Here is a 15,623-nt window from a genome sequence, read left to right as displayed (position 1 = left end):
CTTATCCTCTGGCATGGTCCCGGCAGCCTGACCCTGGGCAGGTCACACAGCTTGTGGATTAACTGGTTTTGCACCTCAGGGGCATCAGAAATTACTTGGCACTTCACACGCCTAGACATAAGGAGCCTGGCCCTGCAGAGCCCCTGGGAGCCTGAGCATTGGCTCTGTACCCCTTGCCCTTCATTAGTGCTCAAAGTCATCAGTTCCCAGAGGGCAGGAAATGCACCTGTGGAACGAGTTTGAGACAGTAGGTCCCATTTAGAGGTGATGCCACATGGCCCCAAGTGAGCGTAGTCCAGACTGGTAGAGGGTGCCCGCTGGGCAGCCTGAGCTGAACTTCGGGTTGGATTTTGCAGTGCTCGGGAAGGTATGTGGTGAGGGATGCCTCTTGTAGAGGTGAGAACCCCTGTCTGTGGTGCCGGGATGTCTGGGAGCAAAGAAGCCTCTTTAAGTGGCTTGTCTTACTCAGGCTAATACTGGGAGTGGCCCGGGTGTCCAGAGGACCAGGTGCAAGCCAGAGTCCCTGGATTCCTGCCAGTTGGAGAAGAAAAAGGGACTCCAGTAGCTGAGGTGTAGCGCCAGTTTACCCCATTCTGCCTAGCCCCCGCAACATCGTGTACTAATGTGGAGCAAGCCGAGGTTGGGAACTAGGAGAGGTGTCTGTCTGTCTATCTGTCTCTCTCTCTCATCTTCCTCTCGTCTTCCTCCACTGCCACACACCGGCCAGAGTCTCTGCTTACAGGTCACGGGAGGGGATGGGCAACTCTTGTCATTTTCTCTCCGTGCTGTCCTCCAAAAAGGTCACATCTCAGAATGCAGAGCCACCCCCAGCTAGCAGAAGAGAGCAGGAGAGAGTATGTCCTCCCAGGCAGGGACTGAGTGACCCTAGTCAGAGAAAGCCTAGGCGCTGGGCAGCTGCAGGTAGAGGAAAGAGAATCAGACCTGCTGTCCCTGGCGTTCTAGAGCCCTCTCCAGAATTCACCCGTCATCCCCCCAGGCAGAGGAGGGAGTGAGTGAGCATATGGCCCTGAGGCTTGGCTTGTACTGGGCTCTAGGAGGAGCAGAGATTGGGTCCCTGTATTCCTGCAAAGGCTCAAGAGAATTTCAAGGTCCAGAAGCAGATGGGCAACTTGTCCTTGCAGTATTGCTAGAGCGACACAGGGGGGCGACAGCTACCGTTGTGGAGAGGGTGCTGGGAGGGGAGAGTCTCCTTCCATCCAGTTTACTTGTCCCAAACACCTGCTGTGGGTGGACCCACAGACACCTCCCCCTGCCAAGTAAGTACCTGATGCTCTGGCTGCCAGGGCAGAGCCAGTCAGAATGAGGCAGAAGGCAGGCGGGGTGGGAGCTTCCCCAGCACCTGGCCCAACCCCTCCCCCTCCCTAAAGATTAAGGCACAGTGATGCAGCCCTGACTGGGCCACGGTCTCACAGCTAGCTAGGGGTTATCTAGGACCCAACACTGGTCCCCTGACTCCAATTTCATGTCAATTTGTACCACATCTCAGGACCCCACGGCCTCAGGACCCCACGGCCTTTTCTCAGGAATCCTCATCTGGCAGCTTTCACCCTACCCTTCACCTGTCCTCCTCCCTGCCCTCTCTGCCTCTCCTTCTGGAGGCTGCCGCCTGAGTGGCTCTGTAGGTCATCGTGGGAGACAGTGTGGGTAAGAAGGGGGAATTGTCACACCTGCATCCAGGCTCACCAGCTCCCCTTGTCCCTGGGCCAGATTAGTGGGTACACCTGTGGGTGGTGCTTCCTGTTTCCTTGGTGGAAACCCTGCTACCCTTAGGGCACCCCCATAGTTCTCAGCATGGGACCTTCGTGGCACTTTAGTCAGGGGTGGGAGCCTTGGAAGGTAGTTTTGGGTGGGAAAAGAATAGGCCAGAGCAGTAACCAAGCACTCTCGAGGAGCTGCCTATTATTCTGCCATCTTTCCTTTGTGTCCCCTTCCTGATCTGAGACACCAGGTACAGTTAGGTGGTGGAGAGCAGGTTTGGGTGAGACCAGGGACCCCGTGGCCCAGGGAGAGGAGGGGGAAGCTGAGGCCATGAGCATGCCCAACCGCCCCCACACTCGTCTGTATCCAGGTTTGTGATGTACAAACTCATCTTTCTCTGCCAATTAACAGTTGCCAGAAATCTGTGAATCTATCCATTTTGTGTAATCCTTACAACAGTATTGTAGTTGGTTTTATTCCCATTTTACGGATGAGAAACAAAGGCTCAAAGAGGGGACACCTGGGTGGCTCAGCAGCTGAGCCTCTGCCTTGGCTCAGGGGTGATCCCGGGGTCCTGGGATCGAGTCCCACATTGGGCTCCTTGCATGGAGCCTGCTTCTCCCTCTGCCTGTGTCTCTGCCTCTCTCTCTCTCTCTCTCTCTCTCTCTCTCTCTCTCTCTGTGTCTCTCATGAATAAATAAATAAAACCTTTAAAAACAAAAAAAGGCTCAAAGAGGATAGAGGCCTGGCCTGGAATCACGCCACTCGCACTGGATCTTTTCACGACACAGGCTGCCCCACTTCCTAGCATCCTTTTCTCTTGTTTCCTAGCCCCAGACTTGTAGTGCCTAAAACAGGTTTGAGTGTTCTGTGACTTGAAGAGACTTTTGTCTTGTATGCAAGTGGAGTGGGACCCGGGAGATGTTCTGTTCCTGGACCTCAAGGGAGAATTGGCACCAGAATCCCAGCTTCAGGTGCAGCAAGGCTGGGCTGGGGGAACCCTTGGGCCTGGGACGAGGAGAGTTTGAGGGAGAATGGGCTGTGAGCAGGTTGTCATGTGCTCCCTGGCTGGGTGTGGCATGGAGGGTCAAGTCTGTGATCTTTTATCTTGCTTTCAAAGTGTGGGTTGCAGAAGACTCAAGAGACGTGTTCAGAGGAACCCTTGATATCACCCTGAGGTCATGGGTGGCCTGTGGCCTGTGGCCTGGGGAGAGGTGATTGGAGGACAGCACGGTGCACTGGGCCTCATTTGTACTCAGCACCTCATGAGCAAGAAAGAGCCTCAGAGCCCTCTCCCTCCCTTTCAGAGACCTCCTCCCCCTGCTCCTGGCAGAGTGCCAGTCCAGAGCTCCCACGTAGAGGCCTCTCCCCTGCCAGGGCTGAGCCCGATCACAGCACATGCCAAAATAGCTGTCTGGGAGCCTGGGCCTGCACCACCCACGCCCCAGCATCAGCATCTCGCGGGTTAACAGCTTGCCTGGCTCTCCGCCCCCCCTTCCCCAGCTTGCTGACATTTTACTAAGGCGGGGGCGGTTGTGAAAGGGAGCAAGCTGGTTCCTGCTCCCCAGCCCACACAGACACCCCACTGACACAACCTGCCACCCGCTCACCCTCCTCTGGAAGGCATCCTTTGGGGGGAGACCTTCCGGCCCCACAGACATGGAGTTCCTACTATGAGACAGTGTAAGGAACACAGTTCGGCTTCCCTGCCACTGCTGAATCCATCTGTGGAAGACCCAGAGCAACCCCAGGGAGCTGTTCTCCCTCTTGGGGGTGGGAAGGGGGGTGGTTCTTAAAAATTATCTTATAAACCTTTTAAAAAGCACAAAATATTTTACAGTTAGAAAAGCTAACAGAATCCTGTAACACTCGCCACTTAGTTCGGTCAAATCTTAACCATCATGCCATCTTTATCTTAGATAGAGGTAGAGGCCCTGTGTCTCCCTCCCCAGAGGAAACCACAATCCTGTTTTTTTTTTTTTTTTTTTTGGTGTTTGTATTCTCATGCCTTTTAATAACGTTTCCTACATAGGTGTCCATCCGTAACAGCATATAGTATTTATTGTTTTGTATGGTTTTGCGCTTGACTAAATGGTGTACCATACATATTCTGAGCTCAGGTTTTTTTCTCCATATCATTTTGGAGATTTAACCAGCTAGAGGCATGAGCCCTGGTGTTCCCATTTTGGGTGCTCTATACTAATCCTTTCTATAACTTTATGGCAGCCTATTTATGCAGTACCCTGTTGGTGGTCATTTAGGTTGTCGGTGGTATGTTTGCCATGGGAAGCAGCCCTTCAGAGACTGTTCCAGTACAAGGCTCCTTGTGTGCTTGGTTACAGGGTGGTGTATCTTCCACTTAGTTGTTGCCAAGCACTGCTCTAGAGCAGTTGTCCTCATTTTTAGGTCTCTGGAGTTATTTCCTTTAAAGTTCTGCTCAACTGAAGAGTCGGTTACCATGAACAAACTTCTAGGCTCCCATGAGGAAGACAGGGCGGGTGTTACCCTCATGTATTAGATAAGGAAATTGAGGCTCAGACAGGGTAAGAAACCTGACTTGAGGCCCTGTAGCTGAACCGCTCTGGACCTTTGAGTCTAAGTCCTTGACAAAGCTCTCTGTCTCCGGCAATTTCTTGGAGACGTTTTAGGCACAGACTCAAAGGCAGGAAAAGGCCCTGTGTGTGGTGTGTGGAAGCAGGGCGGTGGCGGTGGCATTTTGGGGGTGGGGGGTTGACAGCTGATTCTGAGAAGCTCTTCTAGGGGATGGAGGAGGGAGCAGCACAGATAGAAAGCTCAGAGAGGGAGTTAAATTTTGAATGAGGGATGAGGGGGCATACTGCTCTGGGCAGATGGGGAATGGGAGCCTGCTGCAGATACAGGAGAAGGCAGTGAGAGGACTGGCCACGAGGGAAGACTGTTCCGGGGGCCAGCAGGGGTGTGGGAGACTCGGAGACATATGGGCAGCTCCGTCAGGGATCGGTTGCAACATGTGCCTCTGAGCCACCAGAGCTCAGCCCTCACCAGGAACTTGTCCTCCTAGTGCTGGCCAGAAGGCCTCAGGAACCAGCCACCCCCTGGGTCGGTGTGCCTGAAGCTCTTTGCTCTCAGCTTAATCAGGCAGCTGAACCTGGACCATTCACTTTTTCCTCCATTCACTCTTTCTTCCACGTCCCACACTTCTAAACCCTGGGGATGCAATTACGGGCACTTCGTGGTCCCGGGGGCTCACAGTCTGGTAGGGGATACCAAACTAGCGCTGGTGGCCAAGAATAACCAAGAGAGAAGGCCTGAGCGTGGGAGCAGCTAACCCCCCGGGAGAGGGGGCTGGGAAGAACTTTCCAGCACAGCCAGTGTCTGAGCCAGCTCCGAGAAGACAAGAGCAAAAAGATGAGAGGTCACTGAGCAGAAGAGAGGAATGGTATTCCGCACAGACTGCCCAGTGCCAAAAGCACAAGCACAGAGAGAACCCGGAAGTAGAGAGGGAGGGGTTTCAAACATAAACCTAGAGCAGACTCCTGGGTTCAAATCCCAGCTCTGCCATCTACCAGCTGGATGACCACAGGCAAGTTATTTCATCTCTTTGTCCCTCAGTTTCCTTACCTCTAAAATGGGGGTAATAATACTAATAATTTTTACAAAGTTTCATGAGTTGAAATTTGTAAAATGCTTATTAGAACAATGCCTGGCACAGGCTGTGTCATCTGTCAAAATGTAAAGAAGTACAGAAGAGATGGCACAGGAGGCTGAGAGGCCAGTTGAGTCCAGGCACAGGGCTTTGCATTTTGCTCAGCTGACAGTGGAAGGCTACTCGGGGGTCAGTGGGCACCCTGGGATGAAGTGTGGTGCTGGTGGGAGGATGGCTTGGAGAGGAGGCTCTAGAGGAATGAGTCAGTCAGTCATTCCACAGACGTTTCTCCAGGGCTTTGCAGGAGCCTCACCCTGAGACGGGCTGGAAGACTGGGGATGCTTCAGCAAGGAGCTCAGAGCGGGGGCCTGGGCCGACCCCCCAAGCCCCTGAGCTGCCCTTCCTCTCCCTCCTTGCCCACCACCCTCATGTTGCCAAGTCCTCCCGTCCAGGTTTCATAAGGAAAGCCATGGAAGCATGGAGTGGACCATGGCACCTAGCCCTGAAAGGGGGCTCCCTCATCACTCTTTGGGCTCTGGAGAGGAGAGGAGAGGAAGGTAGCTGCTAAAACAAAGGCTGTTGCCATCTCCTTGTGCCTGACAAAGAGAAGTGGCCTGGGCTGGCCTGGGCCCTGTGGTCAGGCCTTGGGTGCGGTGCCTGAGGTGGAGGAAGCCCATCTCTTCCCTTATGGCCCTCGCCCCTCCCCCACGGAATTCCCTTTTCCTTCCTTCTGAGCTGATCGGTGGTAAACACTGGACTCACTGCCAGGCACTGTGCTGGGCATGCCCAGATATACTGGACCTGGCCCCTGGTTCCCGGGAGCTTGTGGCCTGGTGGGTAGGTGGATGGGAGGAACAAGATATGTGCATTTGAAAGAATTAGGACTTCCAGGGGTCCAGCGGCAGAGAAACCAAAATGAGTGATGTGACCAAATGAGTGATGTGAGGTTACTAGTGAGAATGGTGAATTCTTGGTTGGGGCAGCTGTGAGCAGGTGGGGTTTTGATACGAGCTGGGAAGCAGCCAGTATTCCAGGCAGAAGGGATGCTGTATGCAGGGACACAGTAGTGGGCTTGGGCAAGGCCACATTGGGGCACAGAGAATAGGATGGCTTGGTTAGAGCTCAGGGGTTTGTGTCTGGGCTGAGGAGGCTGGGTTAGTGCCACACTGCAGAAGCCACATTTGCCAGGCCGGAGGTTTTGGAATTCATTCTGAGCTAGTGGTTCCCAAAGTGTGGTCCTGGAGGTGCCCTTTCAGAGAATTAGTGTGGTCAGAACTATTGGCGTAATAATACTTTCAGAGCCGCCCTGGTTCACGCCCTTTTCACCGTGTTAGCAGTGTTTGTAGTGACCGTGCAGAGGCAGTGGTGGTGTGGAGCAGCTGGCCCTCTGACACGAACCAAGGCAGCGGCCCCAACACGAACTAGAAGCCGTGGTATTCTTCACACACACCACAACAAAATGCAGTAAAAAGTATTAATTTTATAAAGCCCAGACCCTCGAGTATACATCTTTTTAAGTATTCTGTATGAAGAAATGTGAAATCTAAGTCAAGGCAGTTTTACAGACTGTGATGGTTGTCTTGAAAAGCAGTCTTGGGCAGCCCTGGTGGCTCAGTGGTTTAGCGCCGCGTCCAGCCTGGGGCGTGATCCTGGAGGCCCAGGATCGAGTCCCACGTTGGGCTCCCTGCATGGAGCCTGCTTCTCCCTCTGCCTGTGTCTCTGCCTCTCTTTCTCTCTCCGTGTCTCTCATGAATAAATAAACTCTTAAAAAAAAAAAAAAAGAAAGAAAGAAAAGCAGTCTTGCTGCTGAGTTGCAAGCTGTACTAGTTACTTTTTTTAAGGAACACCATTTTAACTTGAAAGAACACCTGGCAGACAAAACTCTTCAGAGTTGGGTATTTGGCAGACATTTTCTCAAAAATGAATGAAGTGAGCTTGTCACTTCAAAACCAGTATCAGTATTTGTTGCTGATGATAAAATTTGAGCCTTTGAAAGGCAAAAATTAGAATTTTGAAAACCTCGTATGCACTGTCTAGAGCCTGACAGCTTCCCAGGACTGGAAGACTTTTCTGGTGAGACCAGTAGCGACGTTAGCAAGTATGACTTCTTGATTTTATATAAGGAAATGTGTCAAGTTTGGAAGATCTGCATAACTCAGTAAAATATATTTTCCAATGCTTGGTATTACAAAATTCACAATGCAAGATAGACGAGTGAAAAGTTCATTAATATGGTTTCAGATTCCATATAACCGCTAACCTTTAAGAAACTACCACTTGTCACATTTTGATGAAGTAGCAAAGAAGAACATCCATAATTGCCTGAAAAGGCTATTAAAATACTCTTCTTCTTCTTCTAACTACATGTCAATGTGTGGCAGAATTTTCTTCACATACTCAACCAAAACAACATATCACAACAGATTGACTGCAGAGGCAGATAGGAGAATCCAGCTGTCTTCTATTAAACCAGAAATTAAAGAGATTTGCAAAAATTAAAACAATGCCACTCTTCTACCTAATTTTTTTTTTTAGGAAATACAGCTTTTTTTTTTTTTTTTTTAAATACAGCTTTTTTTAAAAAATAAAAGTATGTTTGTATGTTAACATGAATGAGTTTGTTTTTAGATGAGTTAATATTTTTTAAATTTCTTGGTTTTAATTTGTAATATGGTAAATATTAATAGTTCTGACCCCCGTAAACAAAACCTTTTGGGATCTTCAGTAATTTTTAAGAGTGTAAAGGGGCCCTGGGAGTTTGAGAGCTACCACACGACCCTGGAGAGCCAGCAGTGTAAGCTGGAGGGAAGGGGGTGGCATTCTGGACAGGATGGGTGTGACATGGGCTGACCTCTCTGGGACACAAGCCAGGGCAGCTCTGACAGACCTTTCTTGGCAGGGTGAGGAGACCCAGGCTGGATAGTCCCAGCTCAGCCACTTCTGGGCTCGGACAGCCACAAGCCTCCACGAGTCTCAGCTGCTTGTGGTTTAGCTGGGACGGTAATGCCACCCGTGCAGGAGAATTATAAGCCTTCCGTGTGATAATGCTTGTGAAAAAGTGCTTTGTAAGTTGTGAAAGACTCAACAGATATTTGTTTTTGTGGTTACTTTGATGGGAGCCAGTGCTTAGCTGTCTCAGACGCTTTCCCCCAACCCCAGAACACCTGTCCAGTGGGTAGGAGAGGACATTCGATGGCCAGAAAGGGTGCAATCCACCCCCCACTTCTACCTCCCCAGACCTTCTCTGGGAGCCAAGGCAGGGGCCGTGTGGCTCTACTGGGTGCCAGGTGGAGGGGAGGCTACTGGGCTATTGCTCAGGCTGGCTCTGGGGACTTTGGGAAGAGAAGCCAAGAGGCAGGACTGGTACGCGTGTGCCCGCCCGCCCACCGGCCGCCTGCTTGCTGCAGGGCCTGGAGCTGCCGCTGGGAGAGGAAGTGCAGTTGGTTACCAATCGGGTTATTTTCATAACGGCTGTCTCAGGCTGGGGGGAGGAGGGTGGCGAGGGGGAGGGGGCAGGGGAGCAGCCACAGCAGCTCCGCTCACTCTCCAAACTAGGACTTGCTCCGCCAGAGGCCGGCAGCCTGGAGCTGGAGGCAGAACTGGGGCTACCTGCCCACAGGGACCCCAGGCCCCACCCGTTCGCCCACCTCCTGCCCGCCACCCTGCCTTCCAGATCAGGTCAAAGGGGACTACCCCCCAACCCTTCCTTGCCTTCTGCTTCCTCCTTCCTGTATCTGTCTGGGTGGGTCTGGGGAGGAACGGATCATGGTGGGCCCAGGCACCACCATTCCCGGATGAGGCTCTGAAGCTGATGGAAAAGGGAAGGGAAGGGGTAGGCTAGGCTCCTGCCCCATCCAGACCCTGTTGAGGTCAACATTACTGGCCTGCAGGCCGGCTGCCTTTCCTATGCAACCCTGGCTCACCTGCTCCCTGCTGCGCGTTTGTTTTGTTTTGTTTGGGGCAGGCTTCTCTTAGCAAGTAAAGACCTCGGGAGAGCCTGGACCCTGTCTCACCAGCACCGCACCCCCCCCCAGGCCTGCCTCCACACTGTCTCCACCTCCTTCCCTCTGACCTTTGGGCTGTGGGAGCAGAGCACCCAGAGGTGGCTTCTGACCAGTAGCCCCTGGGGAGGCCTCTCCAGACCCTCACTCTGGGGCCACTATGCACCATTCCCAGCCTCCCTGAGGAGATGGGCACATGGGGCCCTGCTCACAAGGGGGGATGAGAACCCTGGCCAGATCCCATGGGGTGTCCTGTGCAGGCACCTCTGGGGGCCAGGCCTGCTATGAGGGGCAGAGGGCATTTCTTACTGTATGAGCAGGTACCCAGGTGGCTCTCGCTGCCAGACTCTGTTCTTCATGTGGTGGGTGGTGGCTACCCCAGGGACTCCTGCTTCCCTTTCTGGGTTCCCACTCCCACCACAGGCAGAGACAAAAACCCCAGGAGATGGCACGATCCACACACCCTTGTGTCTGCTGTGGGTGTTGGCTCTGCCATGCCCCTACCCTCTGCCAGGTATCATCAAGTACTTTATACCATCATCTCATCAGAACCTCCCTTATGTCAACCTTCTCAACTGGGTAGTATCACCCCATTTTGCCGATGAGAAAGTTGAGGATCAGAAAGGTTAGTTGATCCAACCGGGAAAGCAATGGGAGGATTCCAAAGCCCTAGGGCTTTTCCACTTGAAACTAACATAGGGAGGGAGATAGTCTGGGCTGGGAGGCTGGGAGTCTGGTTCTCTCGAGCCAGTAGCCAACAAAGCTGGGTCGTTGACACCCGCTCACCCACTGGCAGCTGCCCGTAGCCACACTCGCTGCTGTTCATCAAGGGCACATGGCCGGATGTGTGTCCCTCCTATAGCATTCTTTGTCTTCCCCAGGCTCTCAACAGCCAGCTGGAACCCTTGAATCCTTTCCCATCCTGTTCCCTTTGGGTGTGACAAGCTTCCCTCGGGTTCCCCACAGAAGGCTCAGAGGCAGCCATTTTGCTGTGCTATTGGTGTCAGAATCCTGTGGGGTCTCCTCCAGTGACCTTTACATGTAGTGTGTAGTATGCTGAAGATAGATGGCAGAGCACGAATCGAGAAGACACTGCTGCTTAGAGCTGTGCTGTGGGGAAAGGCTGGGACACGCCTGAGGCCAAGTGGGGCTTCTCAAAGGACCCAGGAGAAGCCTCCCCAGAGATAGGAAGTCTGGAATCAGGCTGACCAGAGGACAGAGGTTTCTATGGAGACCAGAGGAGCAGGAAGCATAGGGCCTGGGGGGAGGAGGCATTGGGAACATAGAGGCATGGGTGCTGTGCAGGACAACTTGTCATAAAATATCAGCTCAGCCAGTCTCGCAGTCTCCTTGGACAAACAAGATGACTGAGGCCCATGCGGGGACGGCTTTGCACTTGGTCGCACGACAGTGGCCTGGCCTAGCCTGCTTTGCTCTCCAATCAAAGTGACTGCACCGCCAGGCAGCTGATGAGACTCCTGGACGGTTGGACTTGGGGCTCCCCGGCAGCATGTGGGCTGGAGCCCTATGGAAGCACCCGTAAGCTGCCGCCCTGTTGTGAGGCGGCCCCTGCCTCCTGGCCCCACTCATCAGTGTGGGTCTGGGCCCTGGCCACTACCCCAGACCTCATCGCTGCTCACAGAGTGCCTGCAGCACCTCCCCCCTACTTACTGTGGCCTTTTGTTTTCTGGGTGACACTAGCATCAGGCGGTGTGTCCGGGTGACTAATCTCCTCCAGGCTGGGCAGCTGTCACAGGGCAGCCTGACCAGACGGGCGGGGAAAGCTGACACCCTGGGGGAGTGCTGGCAAGCCAGTGCCCAGGCAGCAGTGAGCAGCTGGGCCTTCAGGCTTCTTTTCCTGGGTACAGAGTAGACCAGAGTCAGGCGGGCCTGGGTTCAGGTCCCAGTCCTGCCACCAAGCTACCTTGTGACGTGGGGCATGTACTGCACCTGTTCAAGCCTCATCTCTGTAGTGGAGCCACTGATCCTGCGTGCCTCACAGGCTTGTGGTGGGGATCAAGTGAGATGATAAATTAAAGTACTTGCTTAGGGCCTTGTCCATTGTAGGTGTTCAAGCAGTTCAGCGGCCATTATTGCTCTTATCAAGGCTCCCCTTCCTGCCCCGGCCCACCTGAGTCTCAGCCCCATTGCCCAAAAAGAAAGATCTTACTCTCCGCTGAGCTTCTAGAGTACAAACTTTGCCTTCACGCAGACTTGCGTTCCGTCATCGGCTCCCCATTGGCTAGCTGTGGACTTCAGGCAGCTTACCTCCTTGTGTCCCAGCTTCCCGTCAGGAACATGGCATGATGCAGGGCCTATTTTTTCATGTTGCTCTGGTTTATAAAATGATAACGTGTGTTTATAAAGGGCTTAGCAGAGTGCCTGGCCCATGGAGGGCACTCAATAAACGTTAGCTCTGGTGATAGTGATTTTCATAGCTAGCCAAGAGCTCTCTGCCCACGCCTGTTCACTTGCCCTCAGAGCTTAACTCCTGCCCTTCTCCCTGTTGGAGGAGGGACTGTAACAGGCAGAGACCAAGAAGAGCCAGGCAGTCTTGAACACTGGTTCCCCAGGCACACTGCCTCCGTTGTTCCCTGGTCACAGGAGCTCAGACGCCTTGGCCCTATGTGCCTCTCCCTAAATACCTCTGTACCCATCCAGGGCTTCAGCCTGGCATTGCTTGCCTGGACTCACAGGGTAGTAGCAGATTAAAGAGTGAGTGAGTGGGTGATGGGAGAAACAGGCAGTCGGCACGTAGCTGTGGGCCTGGGTCCTCAAGCCCTGCGTCCACCACCGTTTGTCCAGGGCTCCCACCCACTATGCCTGACTTCCTCTAGGCCCTTAGCAGGTGGCCATATGTCTCTTGCCCCAGGCAGATGTCCCATGGCTGTGACTTGGACCTCTCTGTGGCTGCCAGGGCCCAAGAGATCACTTGATGGTGGGATACAGGCCCTGGGCATTCTGGAGGCATCCTCCCTACCCCTGCCCCAAGTATACCTGGCTTCCTGCCCTTCCCCCACTGTTTGGAAGAAGTGAGGGTACAGTAATCCCAGCAGCCTGTAAGAAGGGGCAGCCAGGAGTAGATGAGCTGGCGAAGGAGGCTAAGAACGGGTCAAGGGAGGGTGGTTTGAGTAAGGATAGTCCCCCTGGCTTCTGCCTCCCCACAGGAGGGAACTCTGGGTATAGAGTTGGAGCTTCTAGCATTGGTCCCTAGGACACAGTACAGTTCACAGGCTCCCTTGGCAGCAGGGCTGGAAGGCTTTTCAGACCTCACCCATCACCTGGTACTTGCACACATGGGAGATCCGTCCTCGGTGTCTCCAGAAAGGTGAGACAGAGCAGTCTAACATCAGGAAAGGGCCTGCTTTTAGCCCCTCAGAGATAGAGATGCACACCCAGAACACACCTGAAGGCTTTCCTCTTGGCTCAGGCCTCTCATAGCTTCCCATGTAGAGTCCCCATGGGTGAGGACTGGGGTGGCTCTCTCCCTGTATAACTCCCCCAGTCTGAGGGCATTGGTCACCAGAGCCCTTTGATCCCTAAGTCAGATCCTCCCCTTGTCTGGTGCCCAATCTCTGCCTGACCCCATGGTTTGGGGCTGAATCTAGAGGTCTTATCTGGACTGAATTTCCTTTCAGAGAGCCTCCTTTTATTACCATAGCTTACTTTGTGCCATGTCCCAGGAGGGGACACCTAAACCTAACCTGCTCTCAGTTGGTAGCTAAAAAAAGGCCCAATGAGAGGGCAGGGAAAAAGGCTTCTCCTTGGCCCCTCAGTCTGTAGAAGCCAACTGTACACTGGAACCCAGGACGGTGGGCTTCCAGTTTCCTTTTTTTTTTCTTTTCCATCAGCTTCAGGCAAGGGAGTCAAAGGCCAGGGCTTTGTGGTTTATGGTGCCTGGACAGGGGAGCCACATGGGTGGCTGGAAGCCCCTTATACTCGTTACTCTTGGGGCAGCAGAGAGTATAACTGGGGAGAGAGGTAGTGCTTCCAACAGTGGTGCCTGTGGGCCCCCCTGAGGATTCCGTGGTACCCTCAAACGACCTGTTTATGGAGGTCAGAGGCCGTGGACCCCTCCTCCTTCCTCCCTGTGTCCCTTCTCTGTTCAAAGGGCAGAGGCCGTGACTGGGCTCCGGAGCATAGGATGGGCCAGAGCCTGGCCCAGGTCCTGATGCTCCCGGTCTCTGCCCAACAGCCCTCCACCTGCCCCTGGCATGGAGACCTTCTTTAGGAGACGCTTCCAGCGGAAGGAGCCAGGCCCCGGGGAGGGGCAGCGGCGGCCCAGCAGCGTGGGGCTGCCCACAGGCAAGGCCCGGCGCCGCTCCCCTGCTGGACAGGCCTCCTCCTTGCTGGCACAGCGGCGCCGCTCCAGTGCACAGCTCCAGGGCTGCCTCCTGAGCTGCGGGGTGGGGGCCCGGGGTGCCAGCCGCCGGCGCTCCAGCACCGCACCCCCTGCCTGCAACCCCCGCTTCGTCGTGAATGAGGTGCCCACCGCACAGCCTGCCACTGTTGGGGCGCAGCTTCTCAACACACCCTTGCTGTTGGCTGGGCTCATAGGCATGAATGAGGAGGAGGAGGCATCTCGGGAGGACGTGACAGTTGCGCCATTGAGTGCCACCCAGCTGGGCGCCAGGAGACCGGGCCCCTCCTTGCACCGGGGCACCCTCCTACCTGTGCCTGGCTGCCTGCGCCGGCGGCGCCGAGCCTCCTCCCACCTGCTCCCTGCTGACGTGGTGTATGACTGTGCCCTCTGGGGCCTGCACGGTTACTATCGACGCCTCAGCCAGCAGTGGGCCCCAGGCCCACACCCCGGCCCTGGGGGCCGAAGAGCCTCAGGCACCGCAGCTGGCGCTCTGCTGCCTGCCCGCGTGCGCCCGCTGTCCCGCAGGCGACAGGTAGCCCTACGGCGCAAGTCGGCGGGACCCCAGACCTGGAGTGCCCTGCTTGCGTAGGTATAGCTGCGGCCGGCAGGGCAGGTGTGCAGACCCCGCGGAGGCTGGCCTGGATGAGGGACCTCGAGGCTCTACCCGGCCTGAGGGCCCCCTTCTTGGGAATAGCTCTGGATAGTGCCTGGAGGCCAGCGCACCCTCCAAGGGCAATGAGGAGGGCTGAGTCTCCTGCTTAGGGTCCTAGGCTGCCATGGCACGGGTGTTGTAGTCCCTGCCTTGGCCAGGGGTTGAGGTCACGGTGAGGGCAGAGATCACAGGTAACACGAGGGGAAGGAAGTAGAGTTACCAGGTGCTCAGCTGGCCTCAGTGATCTCCTTTTCTGTAGGAAAGCCATCACCAAGTCGGGCCTCCAGCACCTGGCACCCCCTCCTCCCACTCCCGGGGCCCTGTGCAGTGAGCCAGAGCGGCAGATCCGGAGCACTGTGGACTGGAGTGTGAGTGGCAGGGTGCTGGGAGGGAGGGACAGGTGGGTACCAGCCCCTGCTGGGCTTGAGGGGCTGCTGCGGGAGGAGCCCATGGGCCTTTAGGGTCAGGGCAGACCTCCTGGGGTAGCCCGGTTTGAGCCAAGCCCTCAAGAGCGGGGAGAGTGGGAGGAGCACCTGGCTGGCTCAGTTGGTAGAGCTTGCAGCTCTTGATCTTAGGGATTCTAAGTTCAAACCCCATGTTGGGTGTAGAGATTACTTAAAAATTTTTTAAATCTTCAAAAAAAAATGGGGACAGTGGGGAAACAGGATAGAGCAAAGTAGATTGTGGTGGCTGGTTTGTCTTGGGGGAGAGGTGAGTTGGCAGGGCAGGGACTGACGTGCTGGGTAGCAGGTTGCTCTGAGCATGCTCATCTCATGGTCTAGGAATCCGCGACGTATGGGGAACACATCTGGTTCGAGACCAACGTGTCGGGGGACTTCTGCTATGTTGGGGAGCAGTACTGTGTAGCTAAGATGCTGGTGAGTGAGCTCTGGGTGGCATGCTGCCCCCTGCTGGTGGAGCGAGTCTAGAAGCCTATGGACAGACCTGCAGGCCTGACAAGGGAAGATGGGAAGACTCTCACTTGACACCCCTGCTGTGGGCTGCCTGAGGATGGCAGAGGGAATGGGGGCTGTGTTCTTTCTGACGCCAGGACTGGGAATTCCCAGTGAACACAGAATTCCCGGCTGTGCTGGGGCAGATGTAAGGATTTCTCTTTCTGCCTGGGGCAGCATCCTGGAGGGAGTTACCTGGTGCCTCAGGGCCCTCTCTTTGTTTTCTGCAGCAGAAGTCAGTGTCCCGGAGAAAGTGTGCAGCCTGCAAGATCGTGGTGCACACCCCCTGTATCGAGCAGCTAGAGAAGGT

The 15,623-nt window shown here is 54.7% G+C and overlaps 1 protein-coding gene across 15 annotated transcripts in view; it reads left to right on the top strand.

Moving 5' to 3' along the window:
• Positions 1 to 15,623, top strand: part of DGKZ (diacylglycerol kinase zeta) — a 40,906-nt gene that overhangs the window by 14,439 nt on the left and 10,844 nt on the right. For 6 of the 15 annotated variants that reach the window (XM_041773583.1, XM_041773586.1, XM_041773585.1 and 3 more), the window contains exons 2-4: positions 14,620 to 14,728; positions 15,143 to 15,238; positions 15,544 to 15,621. In XM_041773583.1, the coding sequence (XP_041629517.1) occupies positions 14,620 to 14,728; positions 15,143 to 15,238; positions 15,544 to 15,621 (283 nt within the window). Of the gene's footprint in view, positions 1 to 8,899; positions 9,023 to 13,540; positions 14,294 to 14,619; positions 14,729 to 15,142; positions 15,239 to 15,543; positions 15,622 to 15,623 lie in introns of all 15 variants that reach the window. The other 9 variants (XM_041773578.1, XM_041773577.1, XM_041773582.1 and 6 more) reach the window with 4 other exon arrangements.

Source organism: Vulpes lagopus, chromosome 11 (assembly GCF_018345385.1).
Source record: "Vulpes lagopus strain Blue_001 chromosome 11, ASM1834538v1, whole genome shotgun sequence".
Taxonomy (NCBI): domain Eukaryota; kingdom Metazoa; phylum Chordata; class Mammalia; order Carnivora; family Canidae; genus Vulpes; species Vulpes lagopus.
Note: the sequence above shows the minus strand (reverse complement) of the source record. Positions and strands in the feature narration are given on the sequence as shown.